This window comes from Natrix helvetica (assembly GCF_964273705.1).
Source record: "Natrix helvetica genome assembly, chromosome: 4".
Taxonomy (NCBI): domain Eukaryota; kingdom Metazoa; phylum Chordata; class Lepidosauria; order Squamata; family Natricidae; genus Natrix; species Natrix helvetica.
In genome coordinates, this window is record NC_138550.1 from 156,602,767 (window position 1) to 156,620,515 (window position 17,749).

Genomic DNA, 17,749 nt, shown 5'->3' on the forward strand with positions numbered 1-17,749 from the left:
CAGCCTATTGCCCCCCGCAATTTGGGTCCTCATTTTACCCACCTCCGAAGGATAGAAGGCTGAGTCAACCTTAAGCCTGGTGAGATTTGAGCTGCCGCTGCTGGTAATTGGCAGTTAGCAAAAGTAACCTGCAATACTGCATTCTAACCACGGTGCTACCATGGTTCTCGTCAGATTTTTGTCCTTTTTTTATATTGCAATCAGTTGCTAGTAATTTGGAGTTCATGATTTAGTAAATAACATTGGTAAGAGCCCAGTTCTATCCATATTTTTTTCAGAAGAAAGTGCTGCTGAGATCGGTAAGCTTTATCAGAATGTATCGGTGCTTACATCTACAGAAATGTGTGGAAAATAATTCTAGCACAAGAAGGATTCTGCCGATAAGGAGCTTTTTGAACTGCTGCTATAGCAGGTAGATTTGGAAAACTGCCAAGGGAAGGGATTGTGCAGAGTTTATTTATTTATTTTTAGCAGATTTTAAAATTATTTTTCCCTTCTATAACACCTTACAATCATATCAACATTATTATGTCATCATACTTGTACATGTATATAATATTTCGCTTCTATATTTGCACACCTTTATACACAGTTCTATATATATTTATATATATATTGTTTTTCGGCTTAATTAATTTTATTCTTGTTTTGCAGCCATTTGTACCAATTGTTCCCAATTTCATAATATTCCGACTCTTCTTTATCTTTTAATTTCAGTGTTAATTTGTCCATCTCTGCACACTCCAAAGTTTTTTGTATCACTAATTCGTCCGAGGGGGTATTATTTTGTTTGCAACATTGGGCAAATGCTATTCAAGCTGTGGTTAGCAGATGTGTTAATATTTTCTTTGTATATTTCCCTTTGATTATTCCCAGCAGAAAGATTTCGGGTTTGTATTTTATCTGTTCTCCTGTAATTTCTTGCAACCATTTCCAAATTTTTGTCCAATATTTTTGTGTTTCCGGGCAGGTCCACCATATGTGATAAAAAGTCCCTTTTTTACACTTCCAGCAGGTCGGATTCATTTGGGTACATTTTAGCCAATCTTGTTGGTGGTAAATGCCAACGATAAAACATTATGTACATACGATAATACAATAATACAATAGTAGAGTTGGAAGGGACCTTGAAGGTCTTCTAGTCCAACCCCCTGCCTAGGCAGGAAACCCTATATTGTTTCAGACAGATGGCTATCCAACATCTTCTTAAAGACTTCCAGTGTTGGGGCATTCACAACTTCTGGAGGCAAGCTGTTCCACTGATTAATTGTTCTAACTGTCAGGAAGTTTCTCCTCAGTTCTAAGTTGCTTCTCTCCTTGATTAGTTTCCACCCATTGCTTCTTGTTCTGTCCTCAAGTGCCTTGGAAACTAGTTTGACTCCCTCTTCTTTGTGGCAACTCCTGAGATATTGGAACACTGCTATCATGTCTCCCCTGGTCCTTCTTTTTATCAAACTAGACATACCCAGTTCCTGCAACTGTTCTTCATATGTTGCATATGTTGCATTTCCTCTGGCATTCTGATGCTTATCTACACATGAAGGCTAAGTCCTTCAGTACCGTGGATAAGACCGAAGATTGGCCAGAATGTCACAACTGAAATTGTGTTTCTGACTAGCCGGCCTGGCTTGAATTATAGCTATTCTAATCCCTCTGGATACAATTTTAAATTAGGTTTGACTCTGGGTGTTTTAATTGTTTTTTAATTGCTTTTTGCTGTTTTAATTAATTGATTATTTATTTATTGTGTGTGTATAATGCTTTTTGTATATCTCCTCCTTGTCCTTGTCATTGTCATTATGTGTTATGTAGTAAATTGTACGCCGCCCCGAGTCCCTTGGTGGAGAGGGTGCGGCATATAAAAATGATTAATTAATAAATAAATAAATAAATAAATAAATTGCCTTTTTCTGATCTTGGTGCCCTCTGTATATGCTGGGCGACAAATCTAAGTGCGGAGCTATAAAAAGTCCAAGAGTTGTAGTCCATCTTAGCTGGACAATCTGAACTGTCATCATAAAATTTGCTTTCTTGATGCCTCAGCATGTTCTCCATCAAACCCAATAAGTGAGTCTGTCATTAATGGGATACAAGGAAAGTGACTGGTGGATCTCTGATATCATTTCCCCTCCTATTTAATCAGCGACTGCTGGTGAGAGAGAGAAAAAATATCACTGGTTGCTTGCCTTAATGGGTAATGACAAGTGTTGGTAGGTGCTTTTAAAAAATGGATTTAGCCTCTTGTTAAGTTGTGCAATGAACAGGTGGCAGGCCTAGAGGTGTATCCTAGAAGTCAGTAGAGATTCTCAGTCATCCAGGTGATGGTTGTCCCAAAGGTGCTTTTTTTCAGGAGGCAATTGGACTTTCTTCTTCTTCTTTTTTCTTTTGAAGATGTTTTGCTTCTCATCCAAGAAGCTTCTTCAGCTCTGAACAGGATGTGGTTAGGGGGCAGGGGTGTCAAACTCGATCTCATTGAGGGCCGCATCAGGGTTGTGTTTGACCTGGGGATCCAGAGTGGCCGTGGACAGGGTGGGCATGGCCAGCTTGTATCAGGGGCGCCTGTGGCGGCCCAGCACTCTGCCAGCGAAAATGGGCTCCTGAGCTCTGTTTTCAGCCGTGACGGCCTCCTGCAACCCTCTGCCAGAAAAAACGAAGCCCAGGAAGGCTGTGTGCAGCTCTCCCAAGCTCCATTTTCTCTGGCAGAGGTACCACGGGCCAGTCCTTCACTGTTTCCAGGGCAGCCCCGTGGGCCAGATCTAAGCACCCTGTGGGTTGGATCCGGCCCCCAGGCCTTGAGTTTGACACCTATGAGTTAGGCTTCCAAAAGAAAAAAAAAACAGAAAGTCCAGTTGCCTCCTGAAAAAAGCACCTTTGGGACAACCATGACTGAAAATCTACAGACTTTTAGCTGTACAATTTGGGATGAACACCCTTGGAATGGTGTGGGAGTAGGAATGGATTTTCAGAGGAGGGGGGGATTGCAGATTACAGGAACCAGGAGCACTAACTCAGGTGACCCTGAAGACACAGGTAAACCTCCAAGTGCTTCAACGACCTTCTAAAAGGATGCAAATGACCAGCTGTCTGCAAGGAATCTAAATCCTTCCATTCCCCACTATCCTCTCATAGCTGAAGAAGCTTCTTGGATGAGAAGCAAAACGTCTTGAAAAGTAAAAAAAACAAGAGAGTCCAGTTTCTTCCTGAAAAAGCACCTTTGGGACAGGTCTATCATCGCTATGTTAGGCTATTTCTCTACATAGGTCTTGGATCTTTCAGAAGAGTGTTGAATATGTCCAAAAAATAGCTGACAGCTAGATCATAGACCCAGAGAAGGCATTAGATGAAAAGATCTCCTTCACTCCTCCTTTTCCTCTGTGATCTGTCAGGCTCCATGTGGGGCGGACTAGATAATGACCAGGCTTCATGCATGACTTGAACTGACAATGCAGACAAGGGATTTCTGGGTCCAATCAGAACAGTGGTGCAGGTAAAATGCTGTAGAAGGGACAGAAATGGTGCTATCCCTGCAGCAAAGTTATAGAAATAATTTTCAAAATAGCCGTGAATTGACAGGAGGGTCTATAAAGCATTTATTGGTTTACAGATTTCTAATTTTCTTTCCCATTTCTGAAAGTATGTGGCTCTGACTTGGGGGGACAAGGAAGGAATGAGCAATCCATTAAGGAGGGAACGACAGAAAATATTATTCAGTCCAGGAAAAGGGGATGCGTGAAAAAGAAACTCAACATAGCTCCATCTTGATTTTGTTTGGTAGGAGACAGGACAGTCACAGAGAGAAAACGTCAACATTCCGTGATTCTACCTTACAGTAATGAAGTGATATTCCTGGAATCTCAGCGATGCTTGTTTCTTGACTTTGCCTGTCTTGAAGGGCTGATAACAATTTTGAAAGCCTCTTCAGAAAGGGTAGACTTGGATCATGTTCTTGTACTTACGAACCTGAAGAGGTTAACATACCATCGACCGCTTTGGAAGGGCAGGTATTTCCCCCCTTTTCCCTGAATTCTCAAATTGCTTCTAACGTTGATAGATTGATGTAAGATCTACTAGGGCTGAAACATACAAGGAAAGCCTTGCACATAGGGAAGGTTTTCATGCATTATTTCTTGCACAAATGAATGCACAGATATCCACCAGCTCTGTAGTACAAATAAATGATCGGAGTTCATCGCAGCTATAGCAGTGGTGGCTAACTGATTGGCATGGGGTGCCGAAACAGGAGCATATGTGTGTGTGTGTGTGTGTGTGTCAGAGCACCGAAACCCAGAAGAGAGAAGTTGGCTGGTGCGCATGTATGCGGCGGCCAGCTGCACTTCTGGGTTCCATTGTGTGCTTGCACACCGGCCAACTGGTCTTTGCACATGTGCACGACGGTAGGCAGAAGAGAGCAGCTGGCCATGCATGCACGTGCACCATTGCTAGCTGCACTTCCAGGTTCCGTCGCATGCATACACGAAGACTAGCTGGCCAGTGCACATGCATGCAATGCAACCTCGAAGAGAGCAGCTTGGCGTGCATGCATGCGTGACAGAATCTGGAAGTGCAGCTGGCAACAGCGCATGCGCCCATAGAGAGGGCTCTGTGTCAGTGGTGGGATTCAAAAATGTTTACTACCGGTTCTGAGGGCGTGGCATGGTAGGCATGGCCAGGGAAGGTGACTGCAAAATCCCCATTCCCTCCCAATCAGCTGGGACTCAGGAGGCAGAGAAGAGATGGGGCGGGGCCAGTCAGAGGTGGTATTTACCAGTTCTCTGAACGACTCAAAATTTCCGTTACCCATTCTCCAGAACTGGTCGGTACCTGCTAAATACTACCTCTGCTCTGGGTGCCACCTCTAGCACGCATGCCATAGGTTCGCCATCACGGCTCTATAGGGTGTAGGATGTAGGAGATGGCCTTTGGAAAGTAAGTACTAAAAATGAATGAGACACTTCTGCTTCATATATATTTTGGACAACTTCTGTAAAGTTGCACGGGAATTGCAAATCAAGTTATGTACTGGCTTCTTAGGCTCCTGAAACGCTTCATTTATTTTCAGCGTCTTCATTTTTTTCTCAGTCTTAATCCTGTATTATGCTAAAGAGGCAGCAAGAAATTAATGCTGATATGTTCAACAAGAAAAGAAGAATCAGGTGACTCGTGAAACTAGCTGCCACGTAGCGAAAGTTCCTTAAAATGATGCATGGTGGGTTTTTTTTCCTGTATATATCTCAGTTCATTTCAGATCCCCATCCCTTTAAGATTGCAGACCTTTTGAAAAAGAATGAAATAAAATTAAAATAAGAGTGTCATGGGATTACGTGTGTGTGTGTGTGTTTGTGGGGGGGAGAGCTATAGAAATAAAAAGAAAATATAGAGGCAAAAATAGAATATACCTGATAAACAAAGATATGAAAAAGCACAGAAACACGAGGGTACATACTGTTGATAAACAAAAGAAGAAACTGATAAATGAGATCAAAGGCCTATCGAACTTTACAACCAGAGGTGAGGTTCCTACCAGTTTGGACCAGTTCAGCTGAACCGGTAGTAACTTGGTGGCCTGGGTCACTGGAACCGGCAGTGACCCAGGCCTGCCACACTCCCAAACCAGTTATCTGGGTGGCGCCATAGGTGCCGCCATCTTGTTTTTGCCTTCTGCGCATCTGCAGAGCAATTTTTGTTGTACTGCGTCTGCTAGCGCAATGCACATCAAGTGTGTGAAGCATGTGCGTGTGGGGCACATCCCTGAGCTAATCGGCAGTAGCGGCAGCCGTAACCCACCCCTGCTTACCACAATTCATTTAGTGACTGTTCAAAGTTACAGTGGCACTGAAAAAAATATTGCAGCATTCCCACGGTCAAGTAATCAAAATTCAAATGCTTGGCCACTGGCTCATATTTATGACCATTGCAGTGTCCTGAGGCCATGTGATCACACTTTGCAACCTTCTGACAAACAAAGTCAATGTGAAAGCAAGATTCACATTATTATTATTATTATTATTATTATTATTATTATTATTATTAGTATTATTATTATTATTATTATTATTATTATTATTAGTATTATTATTGCATCAACAGAATTGTATCACAGCGGCCAGTTGTTTCGCCGGATTTGGCATTGATTACTAGTCGGGCCCCACCCAGGGGCCTAGGACGTCGTAACGTATTTTCGTAATATGTGTGCGGATCCAAGCAGTGTTTTAATATTATAATTTTTGCACAAATTCCAGTGGATCATTTGTGCCACTGAATTGTGCCGCATTTTATAGTCAGTCTGCGCGATTTTTTTACAGCAGCTGAGTCAACATTTTCATCAACTTCTTTGCAAAGTCTACATTTGGCATCATCAGAGGATTTTTCGATTTTGGCCTTAATGGCATTTGTGCGGATAGCTTGTTCTTGTGCAGCCAGGATTAGTGACTACTTCTTCTTCTCCTTCTCCTTCTCCTTCTCCTTCTCCTTCTCCTTCTCCTTCTCCTTCTCCTTCTCCTTCTCCTTCTCCTTCTCCTTATCATTATCATTATCATTATCATTATCATTATCATTATTATTATTATTATTATTATTATTATACGATTGTATCACAGCGGCCAGTTGATTCGCCGGATTTGGCATTGATTACTAGTCGGGCCCCACCCAGGGGCCTAGGACGTCGTAACGTATTTTCGTAATATACGTGCAGATCCAAGCAGTGCAGCTTTTTGCATTTGACTGATGGTGATTTTGTCAAGTTTTAACTGTTTTAAATGTAATTCCAGTGCTTTTGGAATAGCACCCAGTGTGCCGATTACCACTGGAATTACCACTGCTGGTTTGTGCCATAATCGTTGAATTTCAATTTTTAAGTCCTGGTATTTTGTGATTTTTTTATATTCCTTCTCGGCGACCCTGCTATCACCTGGTATTGCGATGTCTATGATTGTAACCTTATTTTTCTCAACTAGTGTGATGTCTGGTGTATTATGCGCCAGTATTTTATCCGTTTGTATGCGAAAATCCCACAAGATCTTGACCATCTGACCCTCGACGACTTTTTCAGGCTTATGTTCCCACCAGTTTGTTGCTGTTTTAATGTTATAATTTTTGCACAAATTCCAGTGGATCATTTGTGCCACTGAATTGTGCCGCATTTTATAGTCAGTCTGCGCGATTTTTTTACAGCAGCTGAGTATGTGGTCAACAGTTTCATCAGCCTTTATTATTTTATTTTATTATTTTATTATTATTATTATTATTATTATTATTATTATTATTATTATTATTATTATTATTATTATTATTATTATTTTAACTGAGTAGATTTAGGTTTTAAAAAAATTAATGTGGAGTATGATAATGCTCTTCAAATACTTCAGAGTTTTCAATATTCCTCCCCCCCCCCCCGTTATATTCTCAGGGTACAATTTTTTTAGGAAGACATATTCCAGGAATATTAGTAAAGGCCTCTTAAAGGTAATGACGAGTTGCTTGTAGAACTAATTTCCTATGGAGTTTGCGAGTTTCTCTTCCAGGGATATGTTCAGTTAGAGGCTGGACAAACAGCTGTTGAGGATACTTGCATCTTCATTCTTTCATTGTTTTCATGTATTTCCTGCCAGAAGAAGAATAATCATCGCCAAGGAAGATTCAGTCCGTGCACAGCCCTGAAATGCCAAGTTGCCCATCACTGCTATTTAATCTTCTCTCCTCTCCTTTTTTTTCCCTCTTGAATGGATTCTCCCACCTTGGAAGGATGGAAAGCTGCATCAACCTTGAGCCAGTGAGATTTGAACTGCTGAACTCGAGATTCACATTATTATTAATAACTGCAGTGATTCACTTAACAACTATGGCAAGAAATGTCGTAAAATGGGACAAAATTCACGTAACAAATACCTTACTGAGCAACCTGAATTTGGAGGATTGCCTGTACTGTAGCCTTGTTCTAGGTAGGCTAATGGTCTGGTTCTCTATATGGCAATAGGAGATGTAAGTCCAAATGTATCTGAATTGTCCAGTTTGAGAAATAAATCTTTTTATCACTGCAGCGACCTGGCCCACTTTCTCTTCTGGTTCAAAAACTAATGAAGGGGAAGGCATTTCAGAGAATATAAATATAAAAGACAGGATAATAGTGGGGTGAGATTCATATCCTTAGAATAAGATTAGGCATTCCAAATGCATGTTCTTTTTTTTTTTTTTTGCAGATATTGGAGATGTGTCAAATCAAAAAAACCAGCGGTGGAATTCAATAAATCCTTTGATATCGTGGTGCATCTTTGTTGCAATATGAACTTCTTGATTTTTTAAATTGAATTTGTCCAAGAGTTACCACCTGATTTGTTCTGATTTTGCCATTTTCAAAGAGGCATCTGTAGGAGTGCAAAAGAGCAATAAGCTATAGTAGAAGTGACTTAAAGGTCAACCACACTATATATAAAATTGTCTGGGGGAAAAGAGTATTGTGTTCATGCCTACAACTGACTCAGCTGTGATCGTTTTTAAACAAGAGATTATTAACTGGGCTGATATTTTGGTGGGAGGAAATATCTGGTTTTCCAGAAATGACAACAGGTGGCAGATAGAATTGAAATCAATGTTATCATGTTTTTCCTGTTTGGCTGAAATAGAGGCTTGGGAGATTGCACTTGAAAGGGAGAGAGCTGTATCAAGAGATAATAATAATAATAATAATTTATTAAATTTCTAGACTGCCCCCTCTCCCCGGAGGGACTCGGGGCGGTGTACAGGAATAAATTTAAAACATACAATCATACAAATAGGTAAAAATAAATTAAACAACCCCTGTACAATTTATAAAAATTAAAAAACAGACCCTAAAACCAATCTTAAAAATTTAGAAATAGAACTGAGGTGGGATAGGTGGAATTAGGCCAAGCCGGCTAGCTGGAATAGGTGGGTTTTAAGTTTCTGGCGGAAGGAGCGGAGATCCGTAGTCATTCTAATGTCGGGGGGAAGGTCATTCCAGAGGGTCGGGCCCATCACAGAGAAGGCCCTTCCCCTAGGCGTCGCCCGCTGGCACAGCCTAGTGGACGGCACCCGGAGGAGTCCCTCTCTGTGTGAGCGAATAATGAATTTATTTATTTATTTATCAACTTTAGAGACTGTCTATCACACACACAAAGCCAGCTTGACATTGCATTGCATTGCATTCAAACTGGATTGAATTGCATTGTCTTATAGGAATTGAAATGTCACCCCAGGCAGAGGTGAAATTCAATTTTTTTACTACCAGTTCTGTGGCCGTGGCTTGGTGGGCGTGGTATAGTTTCGGTGGGTGTGGCAGGGGAAGGATACTACAAATCTCCATTCCCTCCCCACTCCAAGGGAAGGATACTGCAAAATCTCCATTCTCACCCTACTCTGGGGCCAGCCAGAGGTGGTATTTGCCGGTTCTCCAAACTACTCAAAATTTCTGCTACCGGTTCTCCAGAAACTTTCAGAACCTGCTGGATTTCACCCCTGCCCCTGGGACATGTGTCAATCCTGCAACATAGTCACATTTTTTTAGAACAAATATTCCCAACCCTGATTTACGCCAGACCACTATCTCCATCATTTCTAGCCAACATAGATAGTGGGTTGTGTGTGTGCTCAATTAATTAGTGAATTCATCTCACTACTTTCCAGAATGCAACTAAATAGGCCATTGTGGCTGAGGATAATAGGGATTTCACATATTTGAAGGGAAGATAGGCTAAAGATACAGAAGGATCTTGACAAACTAGAACATTGGGCACTATCTAATAAAATGAAATTCAATGGTGAAAAGAGTAAGATTCTACATTTAGGCAACAAAAACGAAATGCACAGGTACAGTATAAGTGGCACCTTGCTCAACAGTAGTAACTGTGAAAGGTATCTTGGAGTCCTAGTGGACAACCATTTAAATATGAGCCAACTGGGTGCAGCAGCTGCCAAAAAAGCCAACCCAGTTCTAGGCTGCATCAACAGAGGGATAGAATCAAGATCACGTGAAGTGTTAATACCACTTTATAATGCCTTGGTAAGGCTACACTTGGAATACTGCATTCAGTTTTGGTCACTACGGTGTAAAAAAAGATGTGGAGACTCTAGAAAGAGTGCAGAGAAGAGCAACAAAGATGATTAGGGGACTGGAGACTAAAACATATGAAGAACGGTTACAGGAACTGGGTATGTGTAGTTTAATAGAAAGAAGGACTAGGGGAGATATGATAGCATTGTTCCAATATCTTAGGGGTTGCCACAAAGAAGTGGGAGTCAAACTATTCTCCAAGGCACCTGAGGGTAGAAAAAGACGCAATGGATGGAAACTAATCAAGGAGAGAAGCAACTTAGAACTGAGGAGAAACTTCCTGACAGTTAGAACAATTAATCAGTGGAACAGCTTGCCTCCAGACGTTGTGAATGCCCCAACACTGGAAGTCTTTAAGAAGATGTTGGATAGCCATTTGTCTGAAACGATATAGGGTTTCCTGCCTAGGCAGTGGGTTGGACTAAAAGACCTCCAAGGTCCCTTCCAACTCTGCTATTGTATTGTATTGTATTGTATTGTATTGTATTGTATTGTATTGTATTGTATTGTATTGTATTGTATTGCATTGCATTGCATTGTATTGTATTGTAAGGACACAAAGTCTGGGAAGGCTGGGTTAAAAGAAACAAAATATCTTTCTTATTTATTGCATGCTGTAATACAACGTGAAAGGCATTTGGAAATAGCAGGCAGATCATCATTTTTATGTGGGTCTCTCTGTCACTGAATTAAGGGTCATTCTAGAAAGGGAAATATGTACCAGTCAGAACTTAACCCTAGCTAATGAGCATCCATCCATCCATCCATCCATCCATCCATCCATCCATCCGTCCATTGTCTCATTCTCAATTCTCATGGGTAGCTGCTACGTGAATTTCCATTTAATTTCCATATGACATGGAAATTCACATAGCAGCTACCCCTGAGAATTGTGCACCTCTGTTGGAACTATATGGGAAGTTGTGCGCCTCTGTGGGCAATTATGGAAGTGCAGGGCTTCCCAGTGGATGTAATGGTGTGTGGGAATGACCTTGGGAGACAGGAGGAAGAATCATGGACTAGACAACCATCTTGCAAAAGACATCTCAGTCCACAGAAACAGAGAGGGTGTGGGAAATATTTCAGAAGGGACCCTCCCTAGTTGTCCACAGAATAAAAGGAGAGGAAGTGAGAAATACTTTTAAGCTTGCAAGATTTTGTTAATGTCACCTTGCCCTAAACATAAGAGTTAGTATTCATGCTTGTGCATATTAGTTGTGCCTATTAGAGCAGTCTTCCCCAATATGAGGCTGGGATTAATAGCCACTCAATTCCCCAGCATGCAGCATTCTGAAAATTATACTCACAACCTTTTGAAAGGCACCAGATTGGCAAAGACAGCTGTTAATCTCTGGGAAATTCCATGAAATGCGTGACTTGTTTCTTGGCCACATTACAGCTTGTTTAATTTTCTCCAGAGCTCCCTGCAAAACCAGAATTCGTATTTAGTGCTGTGGGTACATAACCAGAAACCTCAAGAGATATTTGCTGCCTCCAAATCACTTGAACGTTACTGCAGAGCCCATCTAGAATTTGCCACCAAAACATAACCTTGAATTTTTAAACTTCACCAATACTGTCATGGACACCACTGTGGTTGTGTCTCCAAAGAAGGTTTAGAGTTCCAACTAAAACTGATTTTTTTCTTATACTTTTCTTCCACCGTAGAGGGCAGCTTTGGGGGACAGAAGGAAGAACTGCTGCCAAAACAATGGTCAGATAAAAGAGGTCTGAATCTGGAATAAACATGTAATCTGAAAAAAAAAACATCTCAAACAAGAATCTCCCTGGTTCACACAAAGAAAAAGGGAAGGAGAAGGAAAGTGTGTTCAGATTTGCAAGATTCTGTTATTATAGTTTTACACTAAAAATAGCATTGGTGTATTCAGAGGTGGGGAATTATGGCCCCTTTATCACTTGTGGACTTCATCTCCCAGAATTCCTGAGCCAGCCATGCTTTGTACTCTGGGAGTTGAAGTCCACAAGTCATAACAGGGCCATAGTCCCCCTTTTCTGAATTATGTGATAATGGATTCCTAATTTGATTTACCTAGAAGGGCTGACACTCACCCATGGATTCCCAGGGAGGGGATTGGATTTCTTCTAAATTGCTTTTATGGTGCAATAAAAAGTGAACAGGTTTTCATGTCAGGAATGGTGATTGTGGGTTGCGCTCAACATCTGTTGTGTTAATCTTCCCTCTCCTGTTTGATTAGGGCAAGTAAAGATAGCACACTCCCTTTTCTTAAAATAGTGGTGTATTTTGAATTTTTTAAAAAAAGGTTTAAAAAACTGGATACAAATTTCCCTTCCTTTTTCTTTGCTTCTTCTCCACCAACCTGTCTTGCTTGCAGTTAGAGCTAAAAACTGTAAATCTGCTAGTTTTCTTTTCTTATTTCAGTATTTAAAATGTCAATGGCTTTCCTTTTTCCCCCCAAAGAAATCTGCTACATTTGAGCTGTACAAAAAAAGCTGGACCCTTTAGAAGTATTGATTGCCTATGCAAGTAATAATAATCATCCTATCTCAAGGTGAAAGTCATGATTCTTTGCTCCCTATCAGTCCTCCTGGGTAAAGCAGACAGGAAACATGAGTAGATGAACTAATTCTACTTAATTGTAAGGCTACATTTATAGACTCTTGCAAATCAGAAGGCACAAAATCCCTACCTCCATTTTTAAGTGTCTGATCCATGATAGACGATAGATAGATAGATAGATAGATAGATAGATAGATAGATGATAGATAGATAGATAGATTGATAGATAGATAGATAGATAGATAGATGATAGATAGATAGATGATAGATAGATAGATAGATAGATAGATAGATAGATAGATAGATAGATAGATAGATAGATAGATAGATAGCAGTGGTGGGTTTCAAATTTTTTTAGAACCTCTTCTGTAGGTGTAGCCTGCTTTGTGGGAGTGGCTTGCCGGCCATGTGACTGGGTGGGAGTGGCTTGCCGGCCATGTGACTGGGTGGGAGTGGCTTGCCAGCCATGTGACTGGGTGGGCGTGGCTAACTTGTAAAATGTGGTGAAACTCATTTTACAACGCTCTTGCTTAGCAACCAAAATGTTGGCTCAGAAACTCTGGCATTTGAAGCACGCAAGTCTTACAGCTGTCAAGTTACAAGACACTTGCACCCCTAACCCTTTACAAAAAAACCCCCCAGGGGTGTTCATACTTGACAGCTTTAAGACTTGTGGACTTCAACTCCCAGAATTCCTCCTCTCGCTCTTCATCTTGATGATGTGCGGATGGGCGGGGGGGAGGGAGTTGGAACCGGTTCTAAATGGCACTGTAGATTTGTGGAACCTCTTCTATAGAAGAGGTTAGAACTGGTAAGAACCCACCCCTGATAGATAGCTAGATAGATGATAGATAGATAGATAGATAGATAGATAGATAGATAGATAGATAGATAGATGATAGATAGACAGACAGACCGACAGACAGACAGACAATATGATAGATGATAGATAGATAAATATAGACAGACTGATGATGATAGATAGATAGATAGATAGATAGATAGATAGATAGATAGATAATATGATAGATAGAAAGAGATGATAAATAGATAGATAGATATAGACAGATGATAGACAGACAGACAAACAAACAAACAAACAAATAATATGATACGAGATAGATACATAGACAGACAGACAGGCAGGCAGGCAGGCAGGCAGGCAAGCAGACAGATAGATACATAGATACAGGCAGACAGACAGACAGATTTATCTGGTGTCATCCCCCTCAAAATAAAGTTGCAACTGTTTGGAGAAATGTGACTGGTTTCTGTTTTGCTTTCTCACTGAAAGCAAATATCAAACAGTTGTGCATTGCCTCATTTAACTGCATGGTCTTGGATGCTCTTGGGCTTAACGTCAAAAGACTTGAAAATAACTGTATGTTTGAACAGCCCCACCCTGTTGCAGCAGCTGATACTTTGGGAACTTAACTACAAGGAAACCCTATGAACGGGAGCAGAAAAAGAATTGAATTGTTCCTTGAATTAGTCACAGGATATTCCGTTTGGAGTGGGCTACTGGGAAGTAAGTCTGGAATTCAGGAGGACCATGGAGAAGCCAGCAAAGTAAGTGAATGCCTCAGAGATTGCAATCTGCCTTGGGGGGTTCAGAAGAGGAATCAGCCCAATTTAGCCATCTACAAGTGTTAGGAGGGACTACAACATCCTGGATGGGAACACTGAGACTTGCAGTCCTCACATTTGGAATTAAGTGGGCAAGACTCTAGTAATAATTGCAGTGTCTACATGGCTCCTGTAAGATACCCATAGCAAAATAAACGCACACAGCTATAGTTAATGAATACAAGGGTAGGTAGATGCTTTAGAGTGGCCAGCTTAGCTTGAATGCATTCTGTGGCTCTGTTCTGCTGGTACCACAATTGAGAAAAAAATTAGCCCATCTTATGATAGACAGCCAGCCCACCTGATTTCTTTATGGCTTAATGTATTGTGTACAGATAAAAAATTAGGTTGAATAAAGTAGGGTTCAATTAACTGAAAGGAAGCATGTTATTCGAGCATAATATAAGTGGGACTGCCTTCTGAATAACCTGCATAACACTAAAGAGAGCATTTAATGTACTATAGATGTTCTCTAAGAGATTCTGTATAGTTCTGTGGTTTTTAGACTGGATTCTAGAATAATAGAATTGCTGAAGTAGCTGCACCTGTTCAACCAGTCTGGCTGTGATAAAAATAGTGACTTAATACTTTTCTTCTTATTAAGGAGATTTCTTTGCATACATTAGAGGAAAGAAGCCTGTTAGTTCCTGGAGTTATCAGACGAAAATTCTCACCATACTTTATTCTTGGTTACGTTGACATAGAATGCTGCAATGTGTCAATCAGCAACCCCTAGAGCAGGGGTTTCCAAAATGGACAATTTTGAGACGTGCACTAAACTGGCTAAGGAATTTTGGAATTGAAGTCTTAAAGTTTATTTATTTATATTTATTTATTTAGTTTGTCGAACGTGTACAAGATAGCAGGTTTAAGTATAAACATGGACATGAACAAGGAAATGAGTACAAATAAATGGGAATAGTAGGACAGGGATAGTAGGCACCCTGGTGTGCTTATGCACTCCCCCTTTATGGACCTCTTAGGAATGAGGTGAGGTCCACGCTAGACAGTTTGAGGTTGAACCTGTGGGGGTTTGAGGATGTAACACCAGAATCGTGTAGTGCATTCCAGGCATTGACCGCTCTGTTGCTGAAGTTGTATTTTCTGCAATCAAGTTTGGAGCGGTTTACCTTCAGTTAGTATCTATTGTTTGCCCATGTATTATTTAGGTTGAAGCTGAAGTACTATGCTTAGGTCAGACTGTAGGTGGAGTAGTTCCAGATTGTCCAAGCCCAAAATTTCGAGCCTGGTGACATAAGGGATTCTATTGTGAGCAGAGGAGTAGAGTACTCTTCTCGTGAAATACCAAGTGTGGAGACTCCTGACCTAGAGAGTTAGAGGTTCCTCATATTTAATATAATCTGATGGCTTTGGAGAGTGGGAGTGATTAGACATACCTGAAGCATCTAATTGATCTTTACGTTATTGTAGTGGGGATTATAGTCCCAATCTAAATTGACACTTTGCATTGAAAAAAAAAGGATACTTAGACGTAAGTAATATGTGCAAAGTTTAGTGTAGCAGCGACAAGAGTTTTGGATAAGGAGCTGTAGAGTGTCTGTGGAGATTTTGAGTCATCCAGGTCATGGTTGTCCCAAGGGTGATTTTTTCAAGAGGCAACAGGACTTTCTGTTTTTTCTTTGTAGACGTTTCGCTTTTCATCCAAGAAGCTTCTTCAGCTCTGACTGAAGAGATTCCCCACCATCCAGTCAGAGTTGAAGAAGCTTCTTGGATGACCAGCGAAACATCTCCAAAGAAAAACCAGAAATACCAGTTGCCTCTTGAAAAAACACCTTTGGGAGCTGTAGAGTGGAAAAGATCTTTCCTTCTCAACTTATCTACTAGGGTCAAGATATCTAGAGGTGGAATTTTCTCTTCATCTGATCGCCACCTTCAGAATGGTGCACTCTCATTGGGACCCCAGACCTACTCGCAGAGCCAGGTTCTTCCGGCCATTATGGGAGGTCAGAATCTCACCAGATCTCACCTTGGGGAACACGATGTCTCAAAGAGCCACAGCAGAAAAGTCTCTTCTCTTGGACTCTGCCAGCTGAAATTTCTTGAATAATGGTATCCACAACATGCCCTTTTTGCTGGCACAGGTGGCGATGGGGGACAGTTCCTCAGATAGCCTGGATCTATGCCATGAAGGGTTTAAAAGTAATTACCAACACATTGAATTGTATCTTGAAGCAAACCAGCAACCAAAGTAGTTTGTGGAACAGCCATGTCATAGGGGTCATCCTAGGGTCTACCAAGAATTATCAAGATTTGAAGAAAAGGCATGTGAGATGTTATGTCTCAACAGAAAAAGGACTTACATTTCTAGTGGGAAACGTTGGGTGTTCCCCATGTGCTCGTTTTCCTCTTTGTCTAATTGTGCTGACAGTGTTTTCAGCAACTCATACTTACTGAGTGCCTTTGGATAATAGCAAACAAACTGAACTGATAGACGGAATGAAGGAAAGACATGACTGCCTGACTCGTGATTTATAGCAAACAAAATAGACTCTTGTCATCTAAGGCAAGTTATTAACACGTTTTCCTCGAGAAGGCGCAACAGCAAAAGCTCATGAAAAGTTAGCTGGTTTTCTTTGCTTGTCTGAGGCCCCTTGGGGGTGCAAGAGAGTGATTTTGCAATGGGACAATGAAAAGGCAAGAGGGAAATAAATAAGAGCGAATATTTTGTACTCGCTCGCTTAACGAATGCACTGCAGTCTTCTAGATATTAAAATATATGTGTTGCTGCAGCTTTCAAGCTCTTGGTATTGAATTAGATTGGAACATTATAATGGGTGCTGAAATCCACAACATGAAAATGGCTGGGGAATTCTGGGAGATGAAGTCGGCCCATCTTAAAGTTATCAACATTGAGAAACACTGATCTAGGTAGATCATGAGGATCTACATGATCCTTTATTTTCACGATCCTTTAGTTTCCTGATTTTTGGGGTTCTTTCAGACTGCAAGGGGTGCCTGATCTATGTAGAGATTACCTCATGAAGATGATTCATAATTGCAAATAACCAATCAGATTTGGCCATCTTAAAACATGAAGTGAATCTAGAGAGACAATATTGTTTCTTATTTTTTCATTTTCTTCTGAAACTAACTCTCCCTCTCCCCCCCCCTTTATACAGTACGTACATACATACATACATACATGCATACCAGTGGTAGATTCCGGATCCCGTTGCAACCAGTACGGTGCAACGGGGCTGGGCGTCCACCACATGAACACGCGCAGCACGCGGGCACACGAGCGGAGCAGGCGCATGCATACTTATCGCCCGTGATGCTCCGCAATGCCTCCGTGACGCTCCATCTGCTCGGCGGAGTGTCACGAAGGTACCGTATGCTCCGTGCATGTGCGCGGAAGCCCCAAACAGCTCAAATACTGGTAAGGAGCACAGGCGGGCAGGTGGGCCCTCTGGAGCACCATACCAGAACGGTACCTGGTGCTCCCAGCAGGCACCGATATGCCCGTACTGGGGCATACCGGTCGTAACCCACCACTG

General features: G+C 41.3%; 1 protein-coding gene across 1 annotated transcript in view; it reads left to right on the forward strand.

Moving 5' to 3' along the window:
- The first annotated feature begins 14,020 nt into the window (after positions 1–14,020).
- Positions 14,021–17,749, forward strand: part of FER1L6 (fer-1 like family member 6) — a 134,571-nt gene continuing 130,842 nt past the window's right edge. Inside the window, exon 1 of the mRNA XM_081950571.1 lies at positions 14,021–14,174. Within this exon, the coding sequence (XP_081806697.1) occupies positions 14,158–14,174 (17 nt within the window). The 5' untranslated portion in view covers positions 14,021–14,157. The remainder of the gene's footprint in view (positions 14,175–17,749) is intronic.